This window comes from Vanacampus margaritifer, chromosome 13 (genome assembly GCF_051991255.1).
Source record: "Vanacampus margaritifer isolate UIUO_Vmar chromosome 13, RoL_Vmar_1.0, whole genome shotgun sequence".
Taxonomy (NCBI): domain Eukaryota; kingdom Metazoa; phylum Chordata; class Actinopteri; order Syngnathiformes; family Syngnathidae; genus Vanacampus; species Vanacampus margaritifer.
Window position 1 is genome coordinate 18574275 of NC_135444.1, and position 17442 is coordinate 18591716.

Sequence of the window (17442 nt, forward strand, 5' to 3'; positions counted from 1 at the left end):
TCATTGTATCTGCTACTCATGGGATCCATTTTAAGGGAACAGCGGTGTATTTTTAACTCCTCTATTTATAGATTTGATTTGATTAGATTTTTTTAATAAAGAAGGGTTCAGGGGCTGTGCATAGGAAACTGGTGGTGTTCAGTACTTCCAACTAGGTTAAGAACCACTGGTCTAAACTGAAGGCAACAAAAGTAAGTGAGTGTGAAAATGTCCGAATTGGGCCTAATTATCCATTTTCCCGCTTTGGTGTAGTGTGATTGGGGAGCAGATGTGTTGAATTTTGTTTTATCGCTCTCACACTCTTATACTGGTCACTGCAATTTCGATGCAGCACCTCATTAATTGTGGGAATGCTGAAAGCCCACATATGTTATTGTGATTTTTATCCTCCACAATTTTTTTGCCACGCAATAACTCCCACATAATTCTTCCGATTTACACCATTCAAATTTCAACTTGCTTCAAAAATTCACACCATCGTGGGTATATATCGTCTGATTCCACATCACGTACAATATTGACACAATTTAACGTTAAATATAAAGTACCACTTTTCCACGCCCACTTCCATCCATACAACTGATCATCATTACCAGCTCTCTGAGACTGCCCAGTGGCGCAGTTGGCAAAGTGAATTGTCCAGTAATCAGGAAGTCGCGGGAATCAATTTCCGCTTGAAGCTCCTTAGCGTTAATGCAGTTTTCTTTCCTTTTTTTTTTATTTATCATCCAACTACAATTAATAATTAGTCATGTTTACGTAACTTATCTTTCAATTTACTTTATAAGCATTTTACAAGCATTCCACATGCATTCAGCTTTTATTAGCATTCAGCTTTTATTAGCATTCAGCTTTCAGCATTCCCACTTTTTCTAGTTGAAAGTAAAAATTCAGTTTTGCCTACTTAAGTACATTTCAGAGTCAGTGAGAGCACTTTTTTTTTTTTTTTTACTTTTACTTAAGTACAGGAGTTGAATCAATACTTTTTCCAGTACTTTTTTACTCACAAGTACCGGTATTTGTACTTCTACTTAAGTACAGAGTGTGAGTACTTTTGCCACCACTGCTGATGACCATGACTCTCATGTCATGTGTCAGGGTGAGGACACATTTGTTTGTCGAAAAAAACAGCAGCCCTGCTGTTCACGATTGAGTCTGACATGGAGATTTATGACCCGTCTCTCGAGGTCTCATGTATGGCTTCCAGATTGGCGGATATGATTACATATTTGCGCTTCACAGCGTGCTTGTCAAAGAATGCAATTTAGCATTTTGGCGTTGACGGACGGTCAAGCTGAACCAACCGAGCCACCTTCCTCAAACTGCCCCTCCCCCCCTCGCCAGTCACCGCACCCAAAAAAAGGTTCATTGTGAATGCGGCCAGCGAGGCCTGCTTCTGGTTAGCGCTGCATGTGAGACGCTTACCTTCCTCCAGGGGTTGCATCTGGAGCTGGTTTCCTGTTTGAGGGGAGCTTTTTTGCTGATCCTTGCCCGCCTCTGTGATTGGGCCACTCTGAGCCTTGATGGATCCCGGGATGGTAACAACGGCTAAACGGTGATCGGTCAATCAGTCGCGCGCAGATTTAAACCAGAATCCTATGTGGTGAGGGCCGTATGTGTGTGTGTTGTGCAAGGAGCCAGTGAGCTAGCTATGTAAATTCTCTGAAACAAAGAAACTTTGGACATTCACAATTTGTTATTTTAATTTGATGTCTGTGTTTGAATATTTGCAAGCCCCAGTTTTAACTTTGATTTGATGGCTATTCTATAATTGCACATAATGGTCCCATTCAAACATAGCAAGTTGAATTTATAATCTTAGGTATTTTCTCTTACTACGACAATGAGGCAGTAGCTATGCATTAATTGCACTTAAAATACTGTATATTGTCGTTGTTTTTTTACTTAATGTTTTGGATATATTCAAGTTTAAGTAATTTAATCATTTTAAGTAATCCATGTTCCAGAGCCGCAAAACCACATAAAAACATTTTCACATTTTTACTCCATCCGCGTTCTTTAAACACACACATGTACATTAACATAAAAAAAGGAAACATTTCTAAACACATTTGAACATTTGAAGAAAATTCAAGCACATAATGTATATTTAAAATTGCGCCCTCTGTGTATATGCATGTGCCTTTAAGAGGCGGGGCCTGTTGGGGTGGCGTGTGACGTCCGCATGTGAGTTTCTGGACATGTGCTGTGGACAACAGTAGCTCCCTCCTGAGTATAGTTTGTATTTTAATTGGTCTCCTGGTATTCAGTGAAGCAACTATGGCTCTCCTTTCCCACATGTGAGGGCATTAAAATAACTACACTGGGAAAAAAAACACAAAAAAAAGACTCAATTCAAGCAATTATAGTCATTGTTTTCTCCTTTTTGAAAACTTATTTTAAAAATGCATACTAAAAAAAAAAAATATATATATATATATATATATATATATATATATATATATATATTTATGCATTTATATATATATATATATATATTTATGCATTTATATATATATATATATATATATTTATGCATTTATATATATATATATATATATATATATATATATATTAATGTATACTGTAAATCTGGGTAGCTGTGGCTTCTGAGCAGTTATGGTTACTTTCACCCAAGGTTGGGTTAATTACTTTGACCTAGAAGATTGGGTTTGGGCGGGCTGAAGAGTTGAAACTGGTCGCCATTTTGGCACCTGATGTGGGCGGCACATGCCATCATAATTTGATGATAGTTAGTTATGAGGATCCACCTTGAGCCCTTTTGTGTTCCCAGTGTCCAATGTCACCTCCTGTTATGGCCATCTGTTCCAATACTTTTGTCTTCCTGGTGTATCATCTGCAATACTGGCAAGCCGAACACCCAACGTCATAAATCAAACCATTTCTGAAAGCCCCACTTGTGCTATCCAAAGTATCATGGCTAGCCGAGCACCACTGTCTCAACACCTTCGTGTGTGTGTTGATTTTTGCTTTAGTCCTGGAAGGACTGAGGTCGGCTTCTCTGGATTTCAAGCTGGCTTCTCTCTACCTAAGGCCGCCATTTCCTGTCGTGGCGCCATCACGGCAGGCCCGCTGACAGCAGCTTTTATAGAGCTGCTGAGGAGAGCCAGTCATGGCCCGTGTTCGCAAACATGGCACGGTACAAAGTGCACATGCAACAGATGTCACAATGAGGGTGATGGACAAAATGAGAGAAATAGAGTGCTCTGTTTGTTTAGTTTGAAGAAATATGCCTTCTTTTTTCTTTTCTTTTTTTTGCTCATTTTTGGACGGTTTCAGATGATAGTGATATTGACAACAAATGTATGGTAACTCTTTGACTGCCAGACGTTTTCAGAAACGGGTTGTCCCCAGTGCCAGCCGATTTTAAGCATTTTGACTGATCTTTCAAGGTCCATAGAAAATTATGTGTTTGGATTATGGAAACACACATACTACCAAATGAAAGATTGGACTCTCATCTTTCATCAGAAAAAAAAGTTTGTTTCTACCTTATTCCATTTTTGAGTAATCAACAATAGAAAATGGTTAGTTTCACCTCTGTTTTGAAACAAACGTCTTTTCACGTCTTTGGCATTCCTCCATAGGATTTTACTAAACGTTATTTAACGTTTTTGGCAGTCAAAGAGGTAATATACAGGGTGTCCATAAAGTCTCTTTACCATTTCAATAATTTATTAAAAATGCAATTGATTAGATATTTTATTTAGATTTGTTCTACTGTATTCAGCGTTTATTAAAATTTTTTTTTACCTCTTTTAATACACTTCTACATGGGCACCATTAGTTGCACGAAGCACATCAAGACGGTACTCCATTTCTTGCCATGTTCGCTGTAGCATAGCCTCATCAATTGTGGCAATGGCATCAGTAATCCTTTGCTTAAGGTCAGTAATGATAAACACTGTGTTTTTTTTTTAATTTAAACACTGAATACAATAGAACAAATCTGAATAAAATATCTAATCAATTGCATTTTTAATAATTTTTTTAAATGGTAAAGGGACTTTATGGACACACTGTACAATCTAGTGATATTTATTTTCGTTGGATAACAAAAGTCGATTTAGTTGTATAAATAAAGAGTAAATTGACAAATTCCCTCTTATTTCCAGATATATTGATATATTGGATTTTCATTGAAAACCTCAAAACTGTCCTTAGCTATAGCTTGGCTATTCAAAAGTGACTATGGGCTGCTTGCATGCTAGCAAGAGGAAGAATAAGCTGTAACCTTTGTACAGCTTTTCGTCGTGGAGCACATGTTGAGTCGTTATGAACTCGAACGGGGCGATATGTCAAATGTGGAGCACATATTAAATATTTGGAGGATTCAGGAAGTAGCACTTTGGATGGAGCTCGGAGTGTCGGCTGACGAATCGTGCCGGAAGATTCCTCGCACAGCTCCTCTTCCTGCTCTTCACTCCACTGTCGCCATCAAAAAAAACCTTTTTTTTTTTTCTTAAATGAAGTCTTGCGAAATGTGTCCAAGTCTCATCATGTGTAGGGTAAGATAATGTTTTTTGGACTATTGTAGCATTTCATAGCATTTTTTTTTTCACTGACTGACTCACTGGAAACTCCCCAACCTTTGCTACGGCATGTTGCGATGTGGTGCGATTACCTTGGAAAGGATGAGTTGGCTAGTTCAAATTGCAGTCATGTGACTTCTCTTCACGAGGGTCAGTCATTCAGTCAGGTTTTGGCCTGCCTCTTTCCTCTTTGGCTCAGAGCGCATTTCTTCTGGGTCAGATACTGGATCCCTCCCCCCCACGGCAGGACCACCACTGCGCCCCGAACTCTCGCAAAGCCGCTCGCTCGCATTAGAAATGAAATACTGTACATCCTTTCAAAACAAACGCATTGTCTTGTAAATACTGTATTATCTCACGGCGGTGGTACTTGAAATTTAATTTTAACAGTCTTAACTGTCATGCAAGTATCAGTACAAAGTATGAGTAAAAGGTTGTTTAAAAAACAAGCCAGTTGCAGAAGATCCAAATAAGCAGTGTCTTTTGTTTACAAAAAGCTAGTTTGTACAGGCTCTCTTTGAGGATCAACCAAAATTTTCGTGGAAAATATTATTGCATAGGGCAGAAAAAATATGTTACCTTTTCATTACAATTGACAAACAAGCTAGTAAGCTAGTCCTTTGCTTGCTGAGGATCAGCCACAATTTCAATGGAAAATATTAGATAATGCAAAACACTTTACATTTTGATCACAGTTGGCAAACAAGCTAGCTAGCTTAGTCCTTTGTTTACAAAAAACTGGTCGATGCCAACTCCGACTGAGGATTCATCACAAGTGTCCTTAAAAATGTTAAAATATAACGCACGTGGGACTACCTTTTGATAAGAAGTGACAAGCAGGCAAGCTGGCATGCTCTTTGTTTACAAAAATCTGGTTGATACGGACGGTGGCAGAGGATCAAGTAAACTTTCAAACATAACAAATACAACACTCCAAAATATAAATACGCAATACAAATAAAGCACATTACTTTTTTTTATTACAATTCACAAACAACAAGCTCGAAAGCCAGTTCCTGGTTTACGAAAAGTTGGTCAATACTGGCTCGAGCTGAGGATCAGCAACGGATATCATGTAAAGCATTAAAAAATAACATAAATTCAACCTTCTACTTTTTATTCGGCATTGACAAGCAAGATAGCTAAAGAGCCAAAAAGCTTATCAACACTGGCTCCAACTGAAAATCAACCCTGAATGTAATTTTTAAAAAAACACATCAAACATTCTGTCTTTTGATCACAAGCGATCAGCATTTTGTAAACAAAAGACTCATATACGCAAAAGAGATCAAATCAAAAAGCTGGTCACTACCAACTCTTTCCTTCCCTCGTTCACGCTGTTCATCAGTCAGCTTAGTCGATCCCCGCCCTTTTGTGTTCCCATTCCTATGAGCTCATGACTGTTGTGCGAGCACCCAGCCTGTTTTAAACAGTCTGCCAATCGACAGTACGCCATGTCGGGCTGCAGCTGCACATGTGAGGGACGGACTGGGACCAGTTATAGTTCTGGCCCCCAAAATCAGGTCACTGGTCTGAAACGCTGCCCTGAAATGTTGGCGCAGGGTGGACGTTGTTAGGCCGCTCTGCCAAGCAACACAATGGATGTGAATGGTGTCAGTGGCTTGACACACTATTTTTGCCCTGAATATGCAATGGTTCGCTGACATTGAAGAATGGTGTGGCCTTTAGGGTTAAGGCCTATTGTTTGCATTCAGTGAATCTCCACCACAAAAAAAGTTACCTTGCTGCTTTTTACCTGTTTGGTTAAAAAAAAAAAAAGTGTTTTTATGGACATAAAGTGTAAGCCTAAAGTGCCTTGTTGCTTAGAACATGAATGAATTTGTTATGGTTAAATGGAATGAGATATATGAATATGTCATATATTTGAATATTTGTGTATTTATCATCCAATTTTTTTTTTATCCCTTTTATTTATTTATTTTTAACAAATATTTATATTTTTTCATTCTCACCCTAATATTTTTTCTAATACTGTTCTATTTTCAGCTTAATTTCTAATATATATATATATATATATATTTTTTTTTTTACATATTATTATAAAATGATTTTGTCAAAATATATTTCACTCTTATATTTCACATGATTTTTCTTTTCTGATACCACTAGTAATTTTTAAAATCTTTTTTTAGCCATTTTTCTATTTTCAACCAAATCACTCTTAAAATATTTTTCTCTAATATTTTTCTAATATTGTGTTCTTTTCATCAATTATTGTTGTCATTCAATATTTTTTGGTCCATTTTTAATACAATATTATTGTAGTTTTGTTTAAAATTTAGTATTTCCTTTTTTTCTAGCATTTATATTTTTTGTGCAAATATTTCTAGTTTTCCCAAATATTTGTGTATCTTTCAATATTGTTGCGTCTAATATTTTGATTAAATTTGTCTATATATTTTTCTTCAAATATTGTGCTGCTGTTTTTTCTAATATGTTATATATTTTTTTTATATAATATTTTCAAGCATTCTTGCTTTGGTTTAATTTTGCAAGTGTTCCCAATATTTTGACATGTACTGCATATTTAAGTATTATCATGACTATTCATACAGCTGCAAAAAATAATATTCAGATGCATAAAAAAGACTTTGGTGTTTTCACAGTATCGCTTCGTCATACCCTTCCCACGTATGTTTGCTTGCATATCAGGCTCTCGGAGATGCCGACTTCCCTTCCGTCCTGAGTCAGATGCTGCCCTTGATGAAGCCTCGCGCAGGCCAGGACGACGACGACGGCGGTGGCTTCGCGCAGGACGAGTGCGGCCCCGACGAGCTGATCCTTTTGCTGGTGTACTTGTACTCGTTGGCCGACGAGGCCCAGCCGGCGGAGCGGGAGGACACCCGGCTAAGGGCGGAGGTGGAGAAGCTAGAGAGGGAGCTGATTGCTGCGCTCACATTGGCCATTACCAGGGAGACCAAACTCAGCCCCTTGCTGCAAAAACTCACAGGTACATTTACGAAATACATGAGTCGTCATTGACTTTAGTGGGAGGTTGTTCTTCAGCACATCACAGTCAGTCATTGATTTATTTATATATATTTTTTAAAGCAGCCTTTTACAGGCTGTGACTGTCTGGGCTGCATTAGACCTTCACATCCTTTTTCTTCTTTTTTCACACCATGGTCACAAATGACAAAAAGATGTACTTCTACCCCATAATAACCTTTCACCTAGCAACAACAAGCCCTCAATCAGCACAATAATGAGCGTTGTACCTGTTCGCTCAACTTGCAATAGTGTGTGTATTTATAGTCTGGTATGTGGCGGCGCATATGAAGGTCGACCATATAGATGGATGGATTGTCTGCGACCGCAGTGCAATAATAGCGTCTTTAACCTTGAGCTTACAAAATCGCACACACTCCTCTGCTTTATAATTACAGCTACTTTTAGTTGTGGTCTGCTCCTGCACCTTTGCACACACCCTCAAATAACACACTTCTCATATTGCACTTAGACGCACGGGTGGCAAATCTATGTAAAGCGCTAATGAAGGCGGGTTCTTTATTTCTCTTTCTTTTATTTTTCCTCCCCATGCGAGTTGTCCCGACTTCCTGTTCTCCGTGAGGGGGCCTCGCGTCCAAACCCCCGACCCTCGGTTATAAACACTTCATTGCAAGTGACCCCGTCGTGGTGTGCCAGCTGTGTTTTGGTCTGCACATGCGTGGACCTCACTTTTTGAAGCGTTTGTACACGCCGAGTGAGTTTTTATGTAGTAACATGAGGCGGGCGGCCGTCTCGGAGAAAAACATTGATCGTGACATCGCCCCCCCCCCCTCCCCTCCCCCAATTAAAGCCCTAAAATGAGAAGCAGACATTGTACGAAACCTGGTCACCATGAGGCTAATAGTAGGGATTTGGCGTAGTACGACACATGGAGCTCGCCCAAAATGACCGACTTCCTGTTCAACATAGGGCAAGGGTTCTTCAGACTTTCATGTCCTGTTTTGATAGACATGTCCATCAAATTTTGTGCCGTCTAGTTCATAGGTGTCAAACTCCGGTCCTCGAGGCGCCCCAGTCCTGCAGGTTTTGGAGGTTTCCTTCTTCCAACACAAGCTGAATCCAATCAGCAGGATCGTTATCAGGCATATGCAGAGCTTGCTGATGAGCTGATCGTGTATCAGCTGTGTTGGAGAAGGGAAACATCCAAAACCTGCAGGATTCCGGCTCCTCGAGGACCGGAGTTTGACACCTATGGTCTAGTTAGTAGGATCCCTGCCTCTGATTGAGGCTTATTTGTCAGAATGGTCTATCAGAAGTTTGTCAAAGTACAAGCACTGGAATCAGCCCAAAATGGCTGACTTCCGGCTCATTTTAGCCATGCGTCCTGTTAAGACGTCTGATATCTACTCAGTTACATTGCTGGTTTTTGGAGCTTTTGTTTTTGCTCCAGGGGCTATGCCTAATAACTAATAACATGATTCCAATACTAGTGCCACTTTTAGCATACTAGTACACAAATCCAGCCATTTCACTCAAGCAACCCCCTTCGCTCCCGGCTGTTTTACTGGATTTTGACAAATTTTGCAAGGCCCACAGAATATTGTGTTCTATTGCTATAAAAACAAGGAACCTACCAAAATAAAGATTAGAGTTAGTTTTTTTTTTATCAGGAAAAAACAGTATATTTGGATGTGTTTCCGTTTTGCAGCAATTAGCAGTTGTTATTCACAAAACTTGTTCAAAACATTGGCAAAAAGAGCTTGTTGCAACATGGCCCTTGCGCTCTTATGCTTTGCTGCCACCTTCTGGCCGTTTTTTGTAATAACTACCATTGCTTTAAGTGACCTCTTCAGATCAGAAGCTGCATCAAAACCTTCTGTATGCTCTAACATAATTATTTTTTTGTACAAATCCGTTTTTTGGAAGTGCAGGACAAAGTATTAAAAAAACGTATTTATACATTTTGGGGTTTGAATGAGTTCATAGCATCGAAATGCTAAAAATAGTACTGTAGTTTTACTACTAGTTTGCCAAAGTTATTGTGGAGAACTGTCATGCCGTAGTGGAAAAAACATCACTAATGGCAAGACTTTCTACTAGTACACTCTAGTCTGCGCTACATGTGAGGCACGACTGTGCACTAGTTCACTGTATGCTACTAGTGCTACTAGACTAGTAACATTAAAATAATCGAGTGCCAAGGTCATGAATATTGTAAATAAAATTAAAAAAAAACGATTACTCGTGAGACCATTGTTCTACTAGTGGCCCCCTGTCATTCTACTAGTTAGAAATGTCTTACAAGTGAAGATAAAAGACGTACTAGCGCATGTAATAAGTGCTAATAAAGGGCTTCCCATAAGCTGGATCCTGATTGGCTGTCGCCACGCTGCTTGTAAATGCCGCCGTTGCGGTCAGCACGCTGACGTTGCAGTGCCCCGCGGATGTGTTTCCTGTCAGCCGTCGTGGCGTTTTTTGTTGTCTTTGCGGCGCCGTCAAACTTCCTCCTTCTCGGCAAGAGAGGAGGTGAGCGGGCCAAGCCAAACCTTCCTAATTCTTCACCCCCGGGACAGCGGCTCAGTGGGATGAGGCCTGACTTTGAGTGCGGGGAACTAATGCCCACTCCCTAGATGGGAATGGTCAAAACGATAAGAAGTCGATTGGCGCAAGGTCACCACCGCTCCATCTGCTGGATGTGGCGCGTCATTGCCCCTCTTTGCCCCGATGCAAGCAGACTTTAACAGCAAAAGTTTCTTGAGCCGCACCAAAGTTGAATAGCTTTTTCCTCGGTCCGCGCGATGTTATACAGAAATTGATTACACAGCGCTATTTTAGGGTCACTGCCCCCGCTTGGCCCCAATGCAAGCGGACTGTAACGGCAAAACGTGAAAATAACTGATATGCACAAAAAAGAGATGCAAAGTTACCGCTGATTCAACACTAAGTTTGTTATTCATCCTGTTCTGTGTGTGCGTTGTAAGAAAGACTGGGGGGTTGTCTCGGCGAGAGCTCCGGACCTCCCCCAAGGCCGCTGTGTTTGCCTTGGCACGGCCTAAGCGAGCGACATGAAAGAAGTCGCATTGAACTTGGTTTTATTTTGCCTACGTCTCAATTTTTTTCCCCTTCTTTTCTTTATTTTTCTTCTTCTCCTTCATTTCCTTGTCCATGTCTGCTTGCACTCCTTCATTTGTCTCCACCACCACCATGGGGCTTCCTCCTCTTCACCCCAAAAGGGTCTCCCGGGGCTTGTCGCTGGAGGAAGTAGAGCACAAGTCGGTCCAACGATCGCGCCTGATTAAATATAGGCACCGTGTTTATGAAATTTGTCTCAATTATTTTTAATTGCTGGTCGTTGTTTCACTTCCTCTCACACTCATACTGTATAAACACACACACACACACTCATTGGCAAAGCAGCCGCTAGCCTTGTTCCTGCTAGTTGACTTGATCAGATAAGCTGGTGACACGGAGCACAGGTCATAATTAAAAAGGGAGGTCCATCACAGACCGTCTAGCTCTTCAGACTCTGACCACACAGCGAGCTGTTGTCGGAGACACCCCCCCCCCCACCACCACCACCACCAACACCAAGTGGTGAGCTTCATGGTCAGGGCTCCACCACGGTTGCCTTCCTTTATGTCCGCTTTCCCATAGGAAGAGAAGGAAAGTGTGGCCAGCCGAAATCCCTTCTTCACTGTACAGGCAATGTTTTCAAGGAGGCGTATTATGCAATTGTTTTGAAAACAATGACATAAGGTTTTTGCTGATTTTTTTTTTTTTTTTTTAGACATTAATGCATTACAACATAGTGCAAAGAAAATGACGTTCAATTATTGCCTCAATATAAAAAAAAAATAAGATGATTTTATTTTTTGCAAATTTCTCCTGATTGTTTTTTTATTTAATTTTTTAGACATTAACACATTACAACAAAGATCCCCCCCCCCCCCAAAAAAAATAGCAAAAATCAGCGATCATTTTTTCCCAGATATTTGAATTTTTTTTTTTTTTATACATTACTACATAGGACAAATCTAATGACATTCAAACATTCCATCCCCAAAAACTTTTGCAAAAATCTGTGGGGTTTTTGTTTGTTTTTTTGGCCATTTTTTTTGCAGATTGTTTATTTATTTATTTATTTATTTATTAGACATTAACCCATTGCAACGTAGGTCAAAGGTAATAACAGTCAAACACCCCGTCCCCAAAAATTTTATAAAAAAAAACATCTGATTTTTGTTGTTGTTGAATGTTTTTTTTTAGACATTGAAAGATTCCCCCTTCTAAAAGAAATAAGCAATAATCGGGAAAACAATTGCAAATTTTAAAAAAAAATGTTTTGCTGATTTTTCAAAAAGGCATTAATGCATTACAACACAAGATAAAGATATTGACATTCAATCATTGCCCCGCCCCAAAAAATCCATACGACATTTTGCATTGTGTGTTAGCATTAAGCTAGTGAATATATATATACAGTATATATATATAAATAATTGGCAGAAATGCAGCATGATGATGCTCCAGTAAACCTTGTCTGTCATATCTGAGTTTGTGCAGTAGCGAGGCGTCGTGGCTTTGCGGATCCTCGTGTGCGGTTGACGCCTGTGTTTGCTTTAGAATTCCTCGGCGTCCTATTTACGACAGGAAATGCTCTTCATAAAACGTCCCGTCTGTCCGTGGGGACGTGTCAATGGAAATAGAAGACGGCAGACGGCGGCCCACGCGCTCACTCATACGAGCGCAAATAGACTCCACGCAAGGGGCCGAAAACACATTAGCGCACGCGTTTGTGCGTGAGGCCCTACCCCCCCGCACACGCATCAGATCGTTCAGATTGTGACCCCTCAAACAATGGATAGCGCGTCTACAGGATGCAGCTAAGCTTTATTTGTATGTTTTGAATCTTTAGTCATTCTTATTATTCACTCTGATAATTAAGATATTGGCAAATTAGGGCACCGTATTATACACAAGTACGGAGGAAAAAAACGTACATATATATATATATATATATATATATATATATATATATATATATAAATAACAATATTTCTGCAGATTAGTGAGAGTTACAGGATTTCGGGTCTCTGCTTCTTCGTCTTGTTGCATCTCTTCTAGTAGAACTCAATGCTGCCCGGGCATGTTGTGGCACAACGTGGTATTACACCGAAGGTGTGCAACTCTGAATTTGCACTATCCTTTAGGCATAGTGTCAAAAAATTATCGCTTTTTAAAAAAATAAATAAATAAAATGAAACTGTGTCCTTGGTGCCTTGGAACAGCAGAAGTGTCCTTTTCGCGCATATATCTCATTCTCGTGTTGGAGAATTCCTCCAAGGCTCCTCCGCAGCACCAGATGGAAGCTCTCCTGGCGCTCTGAGTCGGCCCGGTCATTTCCTGTCAGGGGGCCTGGTGTTAATCAAGACCTGAGCCAACGGGAACGCCACCCCTTAAACCCCCTCGCCTTGTTCTGCATGCACGCCCTCATCTATCAGCTAACAAATACCCCCCTTTTTCCCCCTCTTTGGTTTCATACATCGTAAAAGAAAAAAAAAAAAAAGCAATGTTGGGTCTTATCAAAATGTCCCCATTAAAGGAATGCAGGCCCAGCTAAAAGATAGTAAGGGATGAAGAGTCTCAAAAAGCCAACAACCCCCCCCCCCCTCCCCTCCCATATTTTGCACTACGAATGTTTGTACTTACTCGGTTGTTCTCTCTGTGGTTTGTGTCCATGGTTTGGTTTACATGCAGCGGAGGAGGACGGACATTCTGTGGGTATTTCGTGTGTATGGTTCTCATGTGCGCTGCTTATTATGGGCTGACACAAAAACATTCGAGCGTGGGGGGGGGGGGTGTAGGGGGTTGTTGGGATTCAATTTAGCGCAGATGCTAGCATAGCTGCACTTTTATCAGAACGGTGTCAACATGGAAGAAGATCAGCTACAAAAAGAATACTATAAATGACTGAAACATTGCAAATGGATGCTTTTTTTTTTTTAGATATAACTCATCCTAAATCTCAGTCCACACGATAATAACAACCGTTCTGCTCTTTGCGGGCCGATCGTCCAGCGGCGTCCAACTCTAGTCGGACCAGACGCTCCATTCCGTCCGTGTCTGATGTGGCGAGATGAAGGCATGAATGAAGCACTGTTCCTCTACTCGTGGGAAACGTTTTTGGTCTAAGAGAGTCATCGCTAGTGTTATCGTGTGGGCGTGCACGTGCACGTGTGCCGCGATAATGGCCGTCTGCGGCTCATGCCCCCCCACCTCAGAAAATAAACACATGCATGCCTTGCACAAGTGTTGGCCGAGGCCTGGCCCAATAGGAAATAGTGGGGGATTAGTGTGGTTTATTTTGCTATCTTTGTATTGATATTGTGTATTTTTTTATTTTTTTTGATTCCATAGTCATACGTTGTTTTTTCCTTAGTTTGACTGGTCCTCTGAATTATACGATTTGTATGCGACTTGAAATTAGAGGTCGGACTGGCACCTAAAATCCCCGTTCTCTAATCGTATTGACTTTATTTTGGCGTTTTTTAAATATTCTTGGTGCATTACCGCTTTTCCTTTTTAAGCCCCCATAAAACCATGAATCGATTATGTTATGTCTTAATTTTCCCATAAATTCTTAAGAAAATTTAATTTTAAAAGCCAATTTTTTTGTATCATACCGTTTTATTTTAAGTATTTTCTTACATTTATGAAAAACCTGAGTTATTGCACTTTAAGACAATTCTGAATCTTTTTAATTTATATTTACAATTTACAATTGGATTAGTTCGTGAAAATATTTTCATCTCATCCTTGCTGATGTCAATTACCTACAGTAATTTCTGGACTATAAGCCGCTACTTTTTTTTTAACTTGCATTCGACCCTGTGGCTAATACAAAGGTGTGGTTTAAAGGGAGCTCAAATACAGTAGGAGAGACAGAACGAGAGCGAGACATTTTGCGCCCTCATTGTGGAAAAGAAAGTAGCGGGAACCACCGGTGCGGTAACATTAAAACACCTGCGGCTTACAGTCGGGTGCGGCTTATATGTGTAACAAACTCGAGTATTCCCCAAATTTAGCTAGCGCGACTTATAGTCAGGTGCGCCTTATAGTCCAGAAATTACTGTAAGTGATAACACGTGTTGCTTTCATCAATTAATAAACTTAAAAATAATAATTTTACCAGCTACTGCCTCCGGAATGTAATATGTGTGGAGTTTTTAATCATGTACTTGATATTTAAGAAAAATTGATGTGCCATAATTAATCAATGTCAGATTGAATTAAGTGAGTCGAATCGGAAAAAATCGAAATCGAATCAAACTGAACTCTGGAGAATCGTAATTGAATCGATTGAGGAAATTACAATCGATACCCAGCCCTAGTGGCCAGAAGGTGGTTGTAATGCACAAAAAGGTAGTAGTTAGTACTAGTAGTAGTCATAGAAAATTGTAGAAGTAGAATATGAAGAAGAAGAAAGTGGCCACCTTCTTTAACATGCTAAAAAGTCTGGATTTTAGGTGCTCTAGTCCGAGCTCTACTGGTCTAGGTCTTGGTTTGCGACTTGCACTGCGGAGTGACTTATAGTCCGGAAAATATAGTCGTTTATTTAGCTTGTATTGCACAGTGTGTAAGAGTCGAGTATATGTTCAAACTTTATGTCTGTGTGAGTTATTTATGTCATGCTAAGCGTTAGCATCTCATCATCAGAGGTTATTGCGGCTGACGGTCTAGCCCAACATCACCCCTCGGACCTGGATGACACACGCATACTCTCTAATTAGAGACTGCATGAAAATTATCAAATTATAGTTTGTATAGACAGTTTTTAGCTAGTTTTTTAAGTCACAGTGTCAGCGTATAATACGTTAAGTGCTATGTCTGCTAGCGGTCCGCCCTGTAATCCACTTTCACTTGTGCCTCCAGCCCAGCATGAATGCATGTTTGTGTGGGACGGCTGCCTGCGTGGCCTCTTTGGTCTGCAGATGAGGAGGCTCAGGGACCCGAACGGGAAGTGGGGCCGCGATTAGGAGGATCGGACTTCCTGCGATAGGACGCTTCCTCCCGAGATGCGGGAGTCGCCGCGTATCTTGTCGTGGACAGCGGAACGTCCATTTGACTCCCAGTTTTGTTGGGATTCACTGAATTTTTCCCATTGGAAGGCATGGAAATTGAGTTCATGAAAAAAAATGTCTAACTAAAACTAACTAAAACGGTCAAAACAACACCATTTGTAGCCGTTTTCATTTAAAGAAATGCACTGAAAATGTTTTGATCAAAAGAAACAAAGACACCATTTGTATGAGTTTCATGTAAACATAAAAAAAAAAACTTAACTTACTAAATTATACCATTTATGTCTGTTTTTATGCAAACCAATGTTCAAAAGCACAGAGTCAATTTTCATGTAAACAATCAAAGCAGAACACACATGGAAATGGTTGTACCTATTTCCAAGTAAACACACAGTTAAAATGGCCGTTTTTATTCATTTCTATGTAAACAAATGAGCAAACCTGCATAATTTGTATTCATTGGCATACAAAGAAAGTCAAAACTACATCTTTTTGTATCTTTTCTTTCATGTAAACAGTCAAAACAATGCCGTTTGTGTCACTTTTCCTGTAAAGAGACAGCCAAATTGACACATTTTTTAAAAATCCATTTTCATGTAAACAATCCATCAAAGCCGAGTTTGTATATATTCAGGCAAACAAATGGTCAAAAGTACAGTTTGTATCTGTTTTGATATAAACTTATGGTCATCCGTTTTAATTTGTCAAAACATTTGCATCCGTTTTCTTATAAACAAACATTAAACACAGCACCGTTTTTTTTTAATCCATTTTCATGTAAACAAAATTGGCCAAAACATCTTTTTTCGCTCTTCCTTGCTCTCGTCTGTCTTCTTCTCGTGCTAATCTGCGTGCTTGTGTGTAAGTTGAGATGCTCCGTTTTAACAAGAATGTGTCTTCAGTCAGGCTGATCACACGCTGCAAGATGATGTGTCTTTGTTCTCGGTCCTGCACTTTGTTAAGCGTAGACTTACGCAACACTTCATCTTTTATCCCAGTGCGAGTCACACATGAGCAAGTCATCCGTCCTCTCAGTGGATGTCAGTGACTAATTTGTTAGAAATCCATACAGTTGAGTATATACAGTGTGTGTGTGTGTGTATGTATACATGCAACATACATTTAACTGTTAAATGTTTTTTTATTAAGCAAAATCATGTACATTGATCTGATATCATATGTATTAAATGGAAATTTGAAGATTAGTTTAAATTACCTTGAACATCGGAAAACTTTGTTGCCCCTTCCTAAAATTAGACTTCGGTACGATGTTTCATTTTTTTTTTTTACATATTGCACTAATCAGATCATCTGCAAGCCATGGGAAGACCAAATAAATGTAAGTTCACTCATTAATTTCTATGTATATTATTCAATATTTCAACAATGACCGGGAAGGTTAAAATCTCAGCTCAGTCCTGTTATCTATATTATTTTATTTGTTGAAAAAAAAAAATTAATTTTTTTAAATCACTACTCAATCCTCTGTAACATATGTGCTGCATTTGAGTCTATACGTTTTGGGGATGTTTGACAAAAATAAGAAGCAAGTGAAGCTGTAGACTGCTATGTTAGCTTCTCTTGCTAACTAGCTTTTTCAATGGAGGACTTTAATTTGGATCTTAGCTCACTTTGAAAAAAAAATATTTTTTAAAAATCACTTATCAATCCTCTGTAACATATGTGCTGCATTTGAGTCTATACGTTTTGGGGATGTTTGACAAAAATAAGAAGCAAGTGAAGCTGTGGACTGCTATGTTAGCTTCTCTTGCTAACTAGCTTTTTCAATGGAGGACTTTAATTTGGATCTTAGCTCACTTTATGAACAAATGACTTTG

At 39.5% G+C, this 17442-nt stretch overlaps 1 protein-coding gene across 4 annotated transcripts in view; it reads left to right on the forward strand.

Annotated features, from left to right (window-relative positions):
• scfd2 (sec1 family domain containing 2) overlaps positions 1 to 17442 on the forward strand; it is a 101986-nt gene that overhangs the window by 57064 nt on the left and 27480 nt on the right. For all 4 annotated transcript variants that reach the window (XM_077583393.1, XM_077583395.1, XM_077583394.1 and 1 more), the window contains exon 7: positions 7227 to 7524. In XM_077583393.1, the coding sequence (XP_077439519.1) occupies positions 7227 to 7524 (298 nt within the window). The remainder of the gene's footprint in view (positions 1 to 7226; positions 7525 to 17442) is intronic.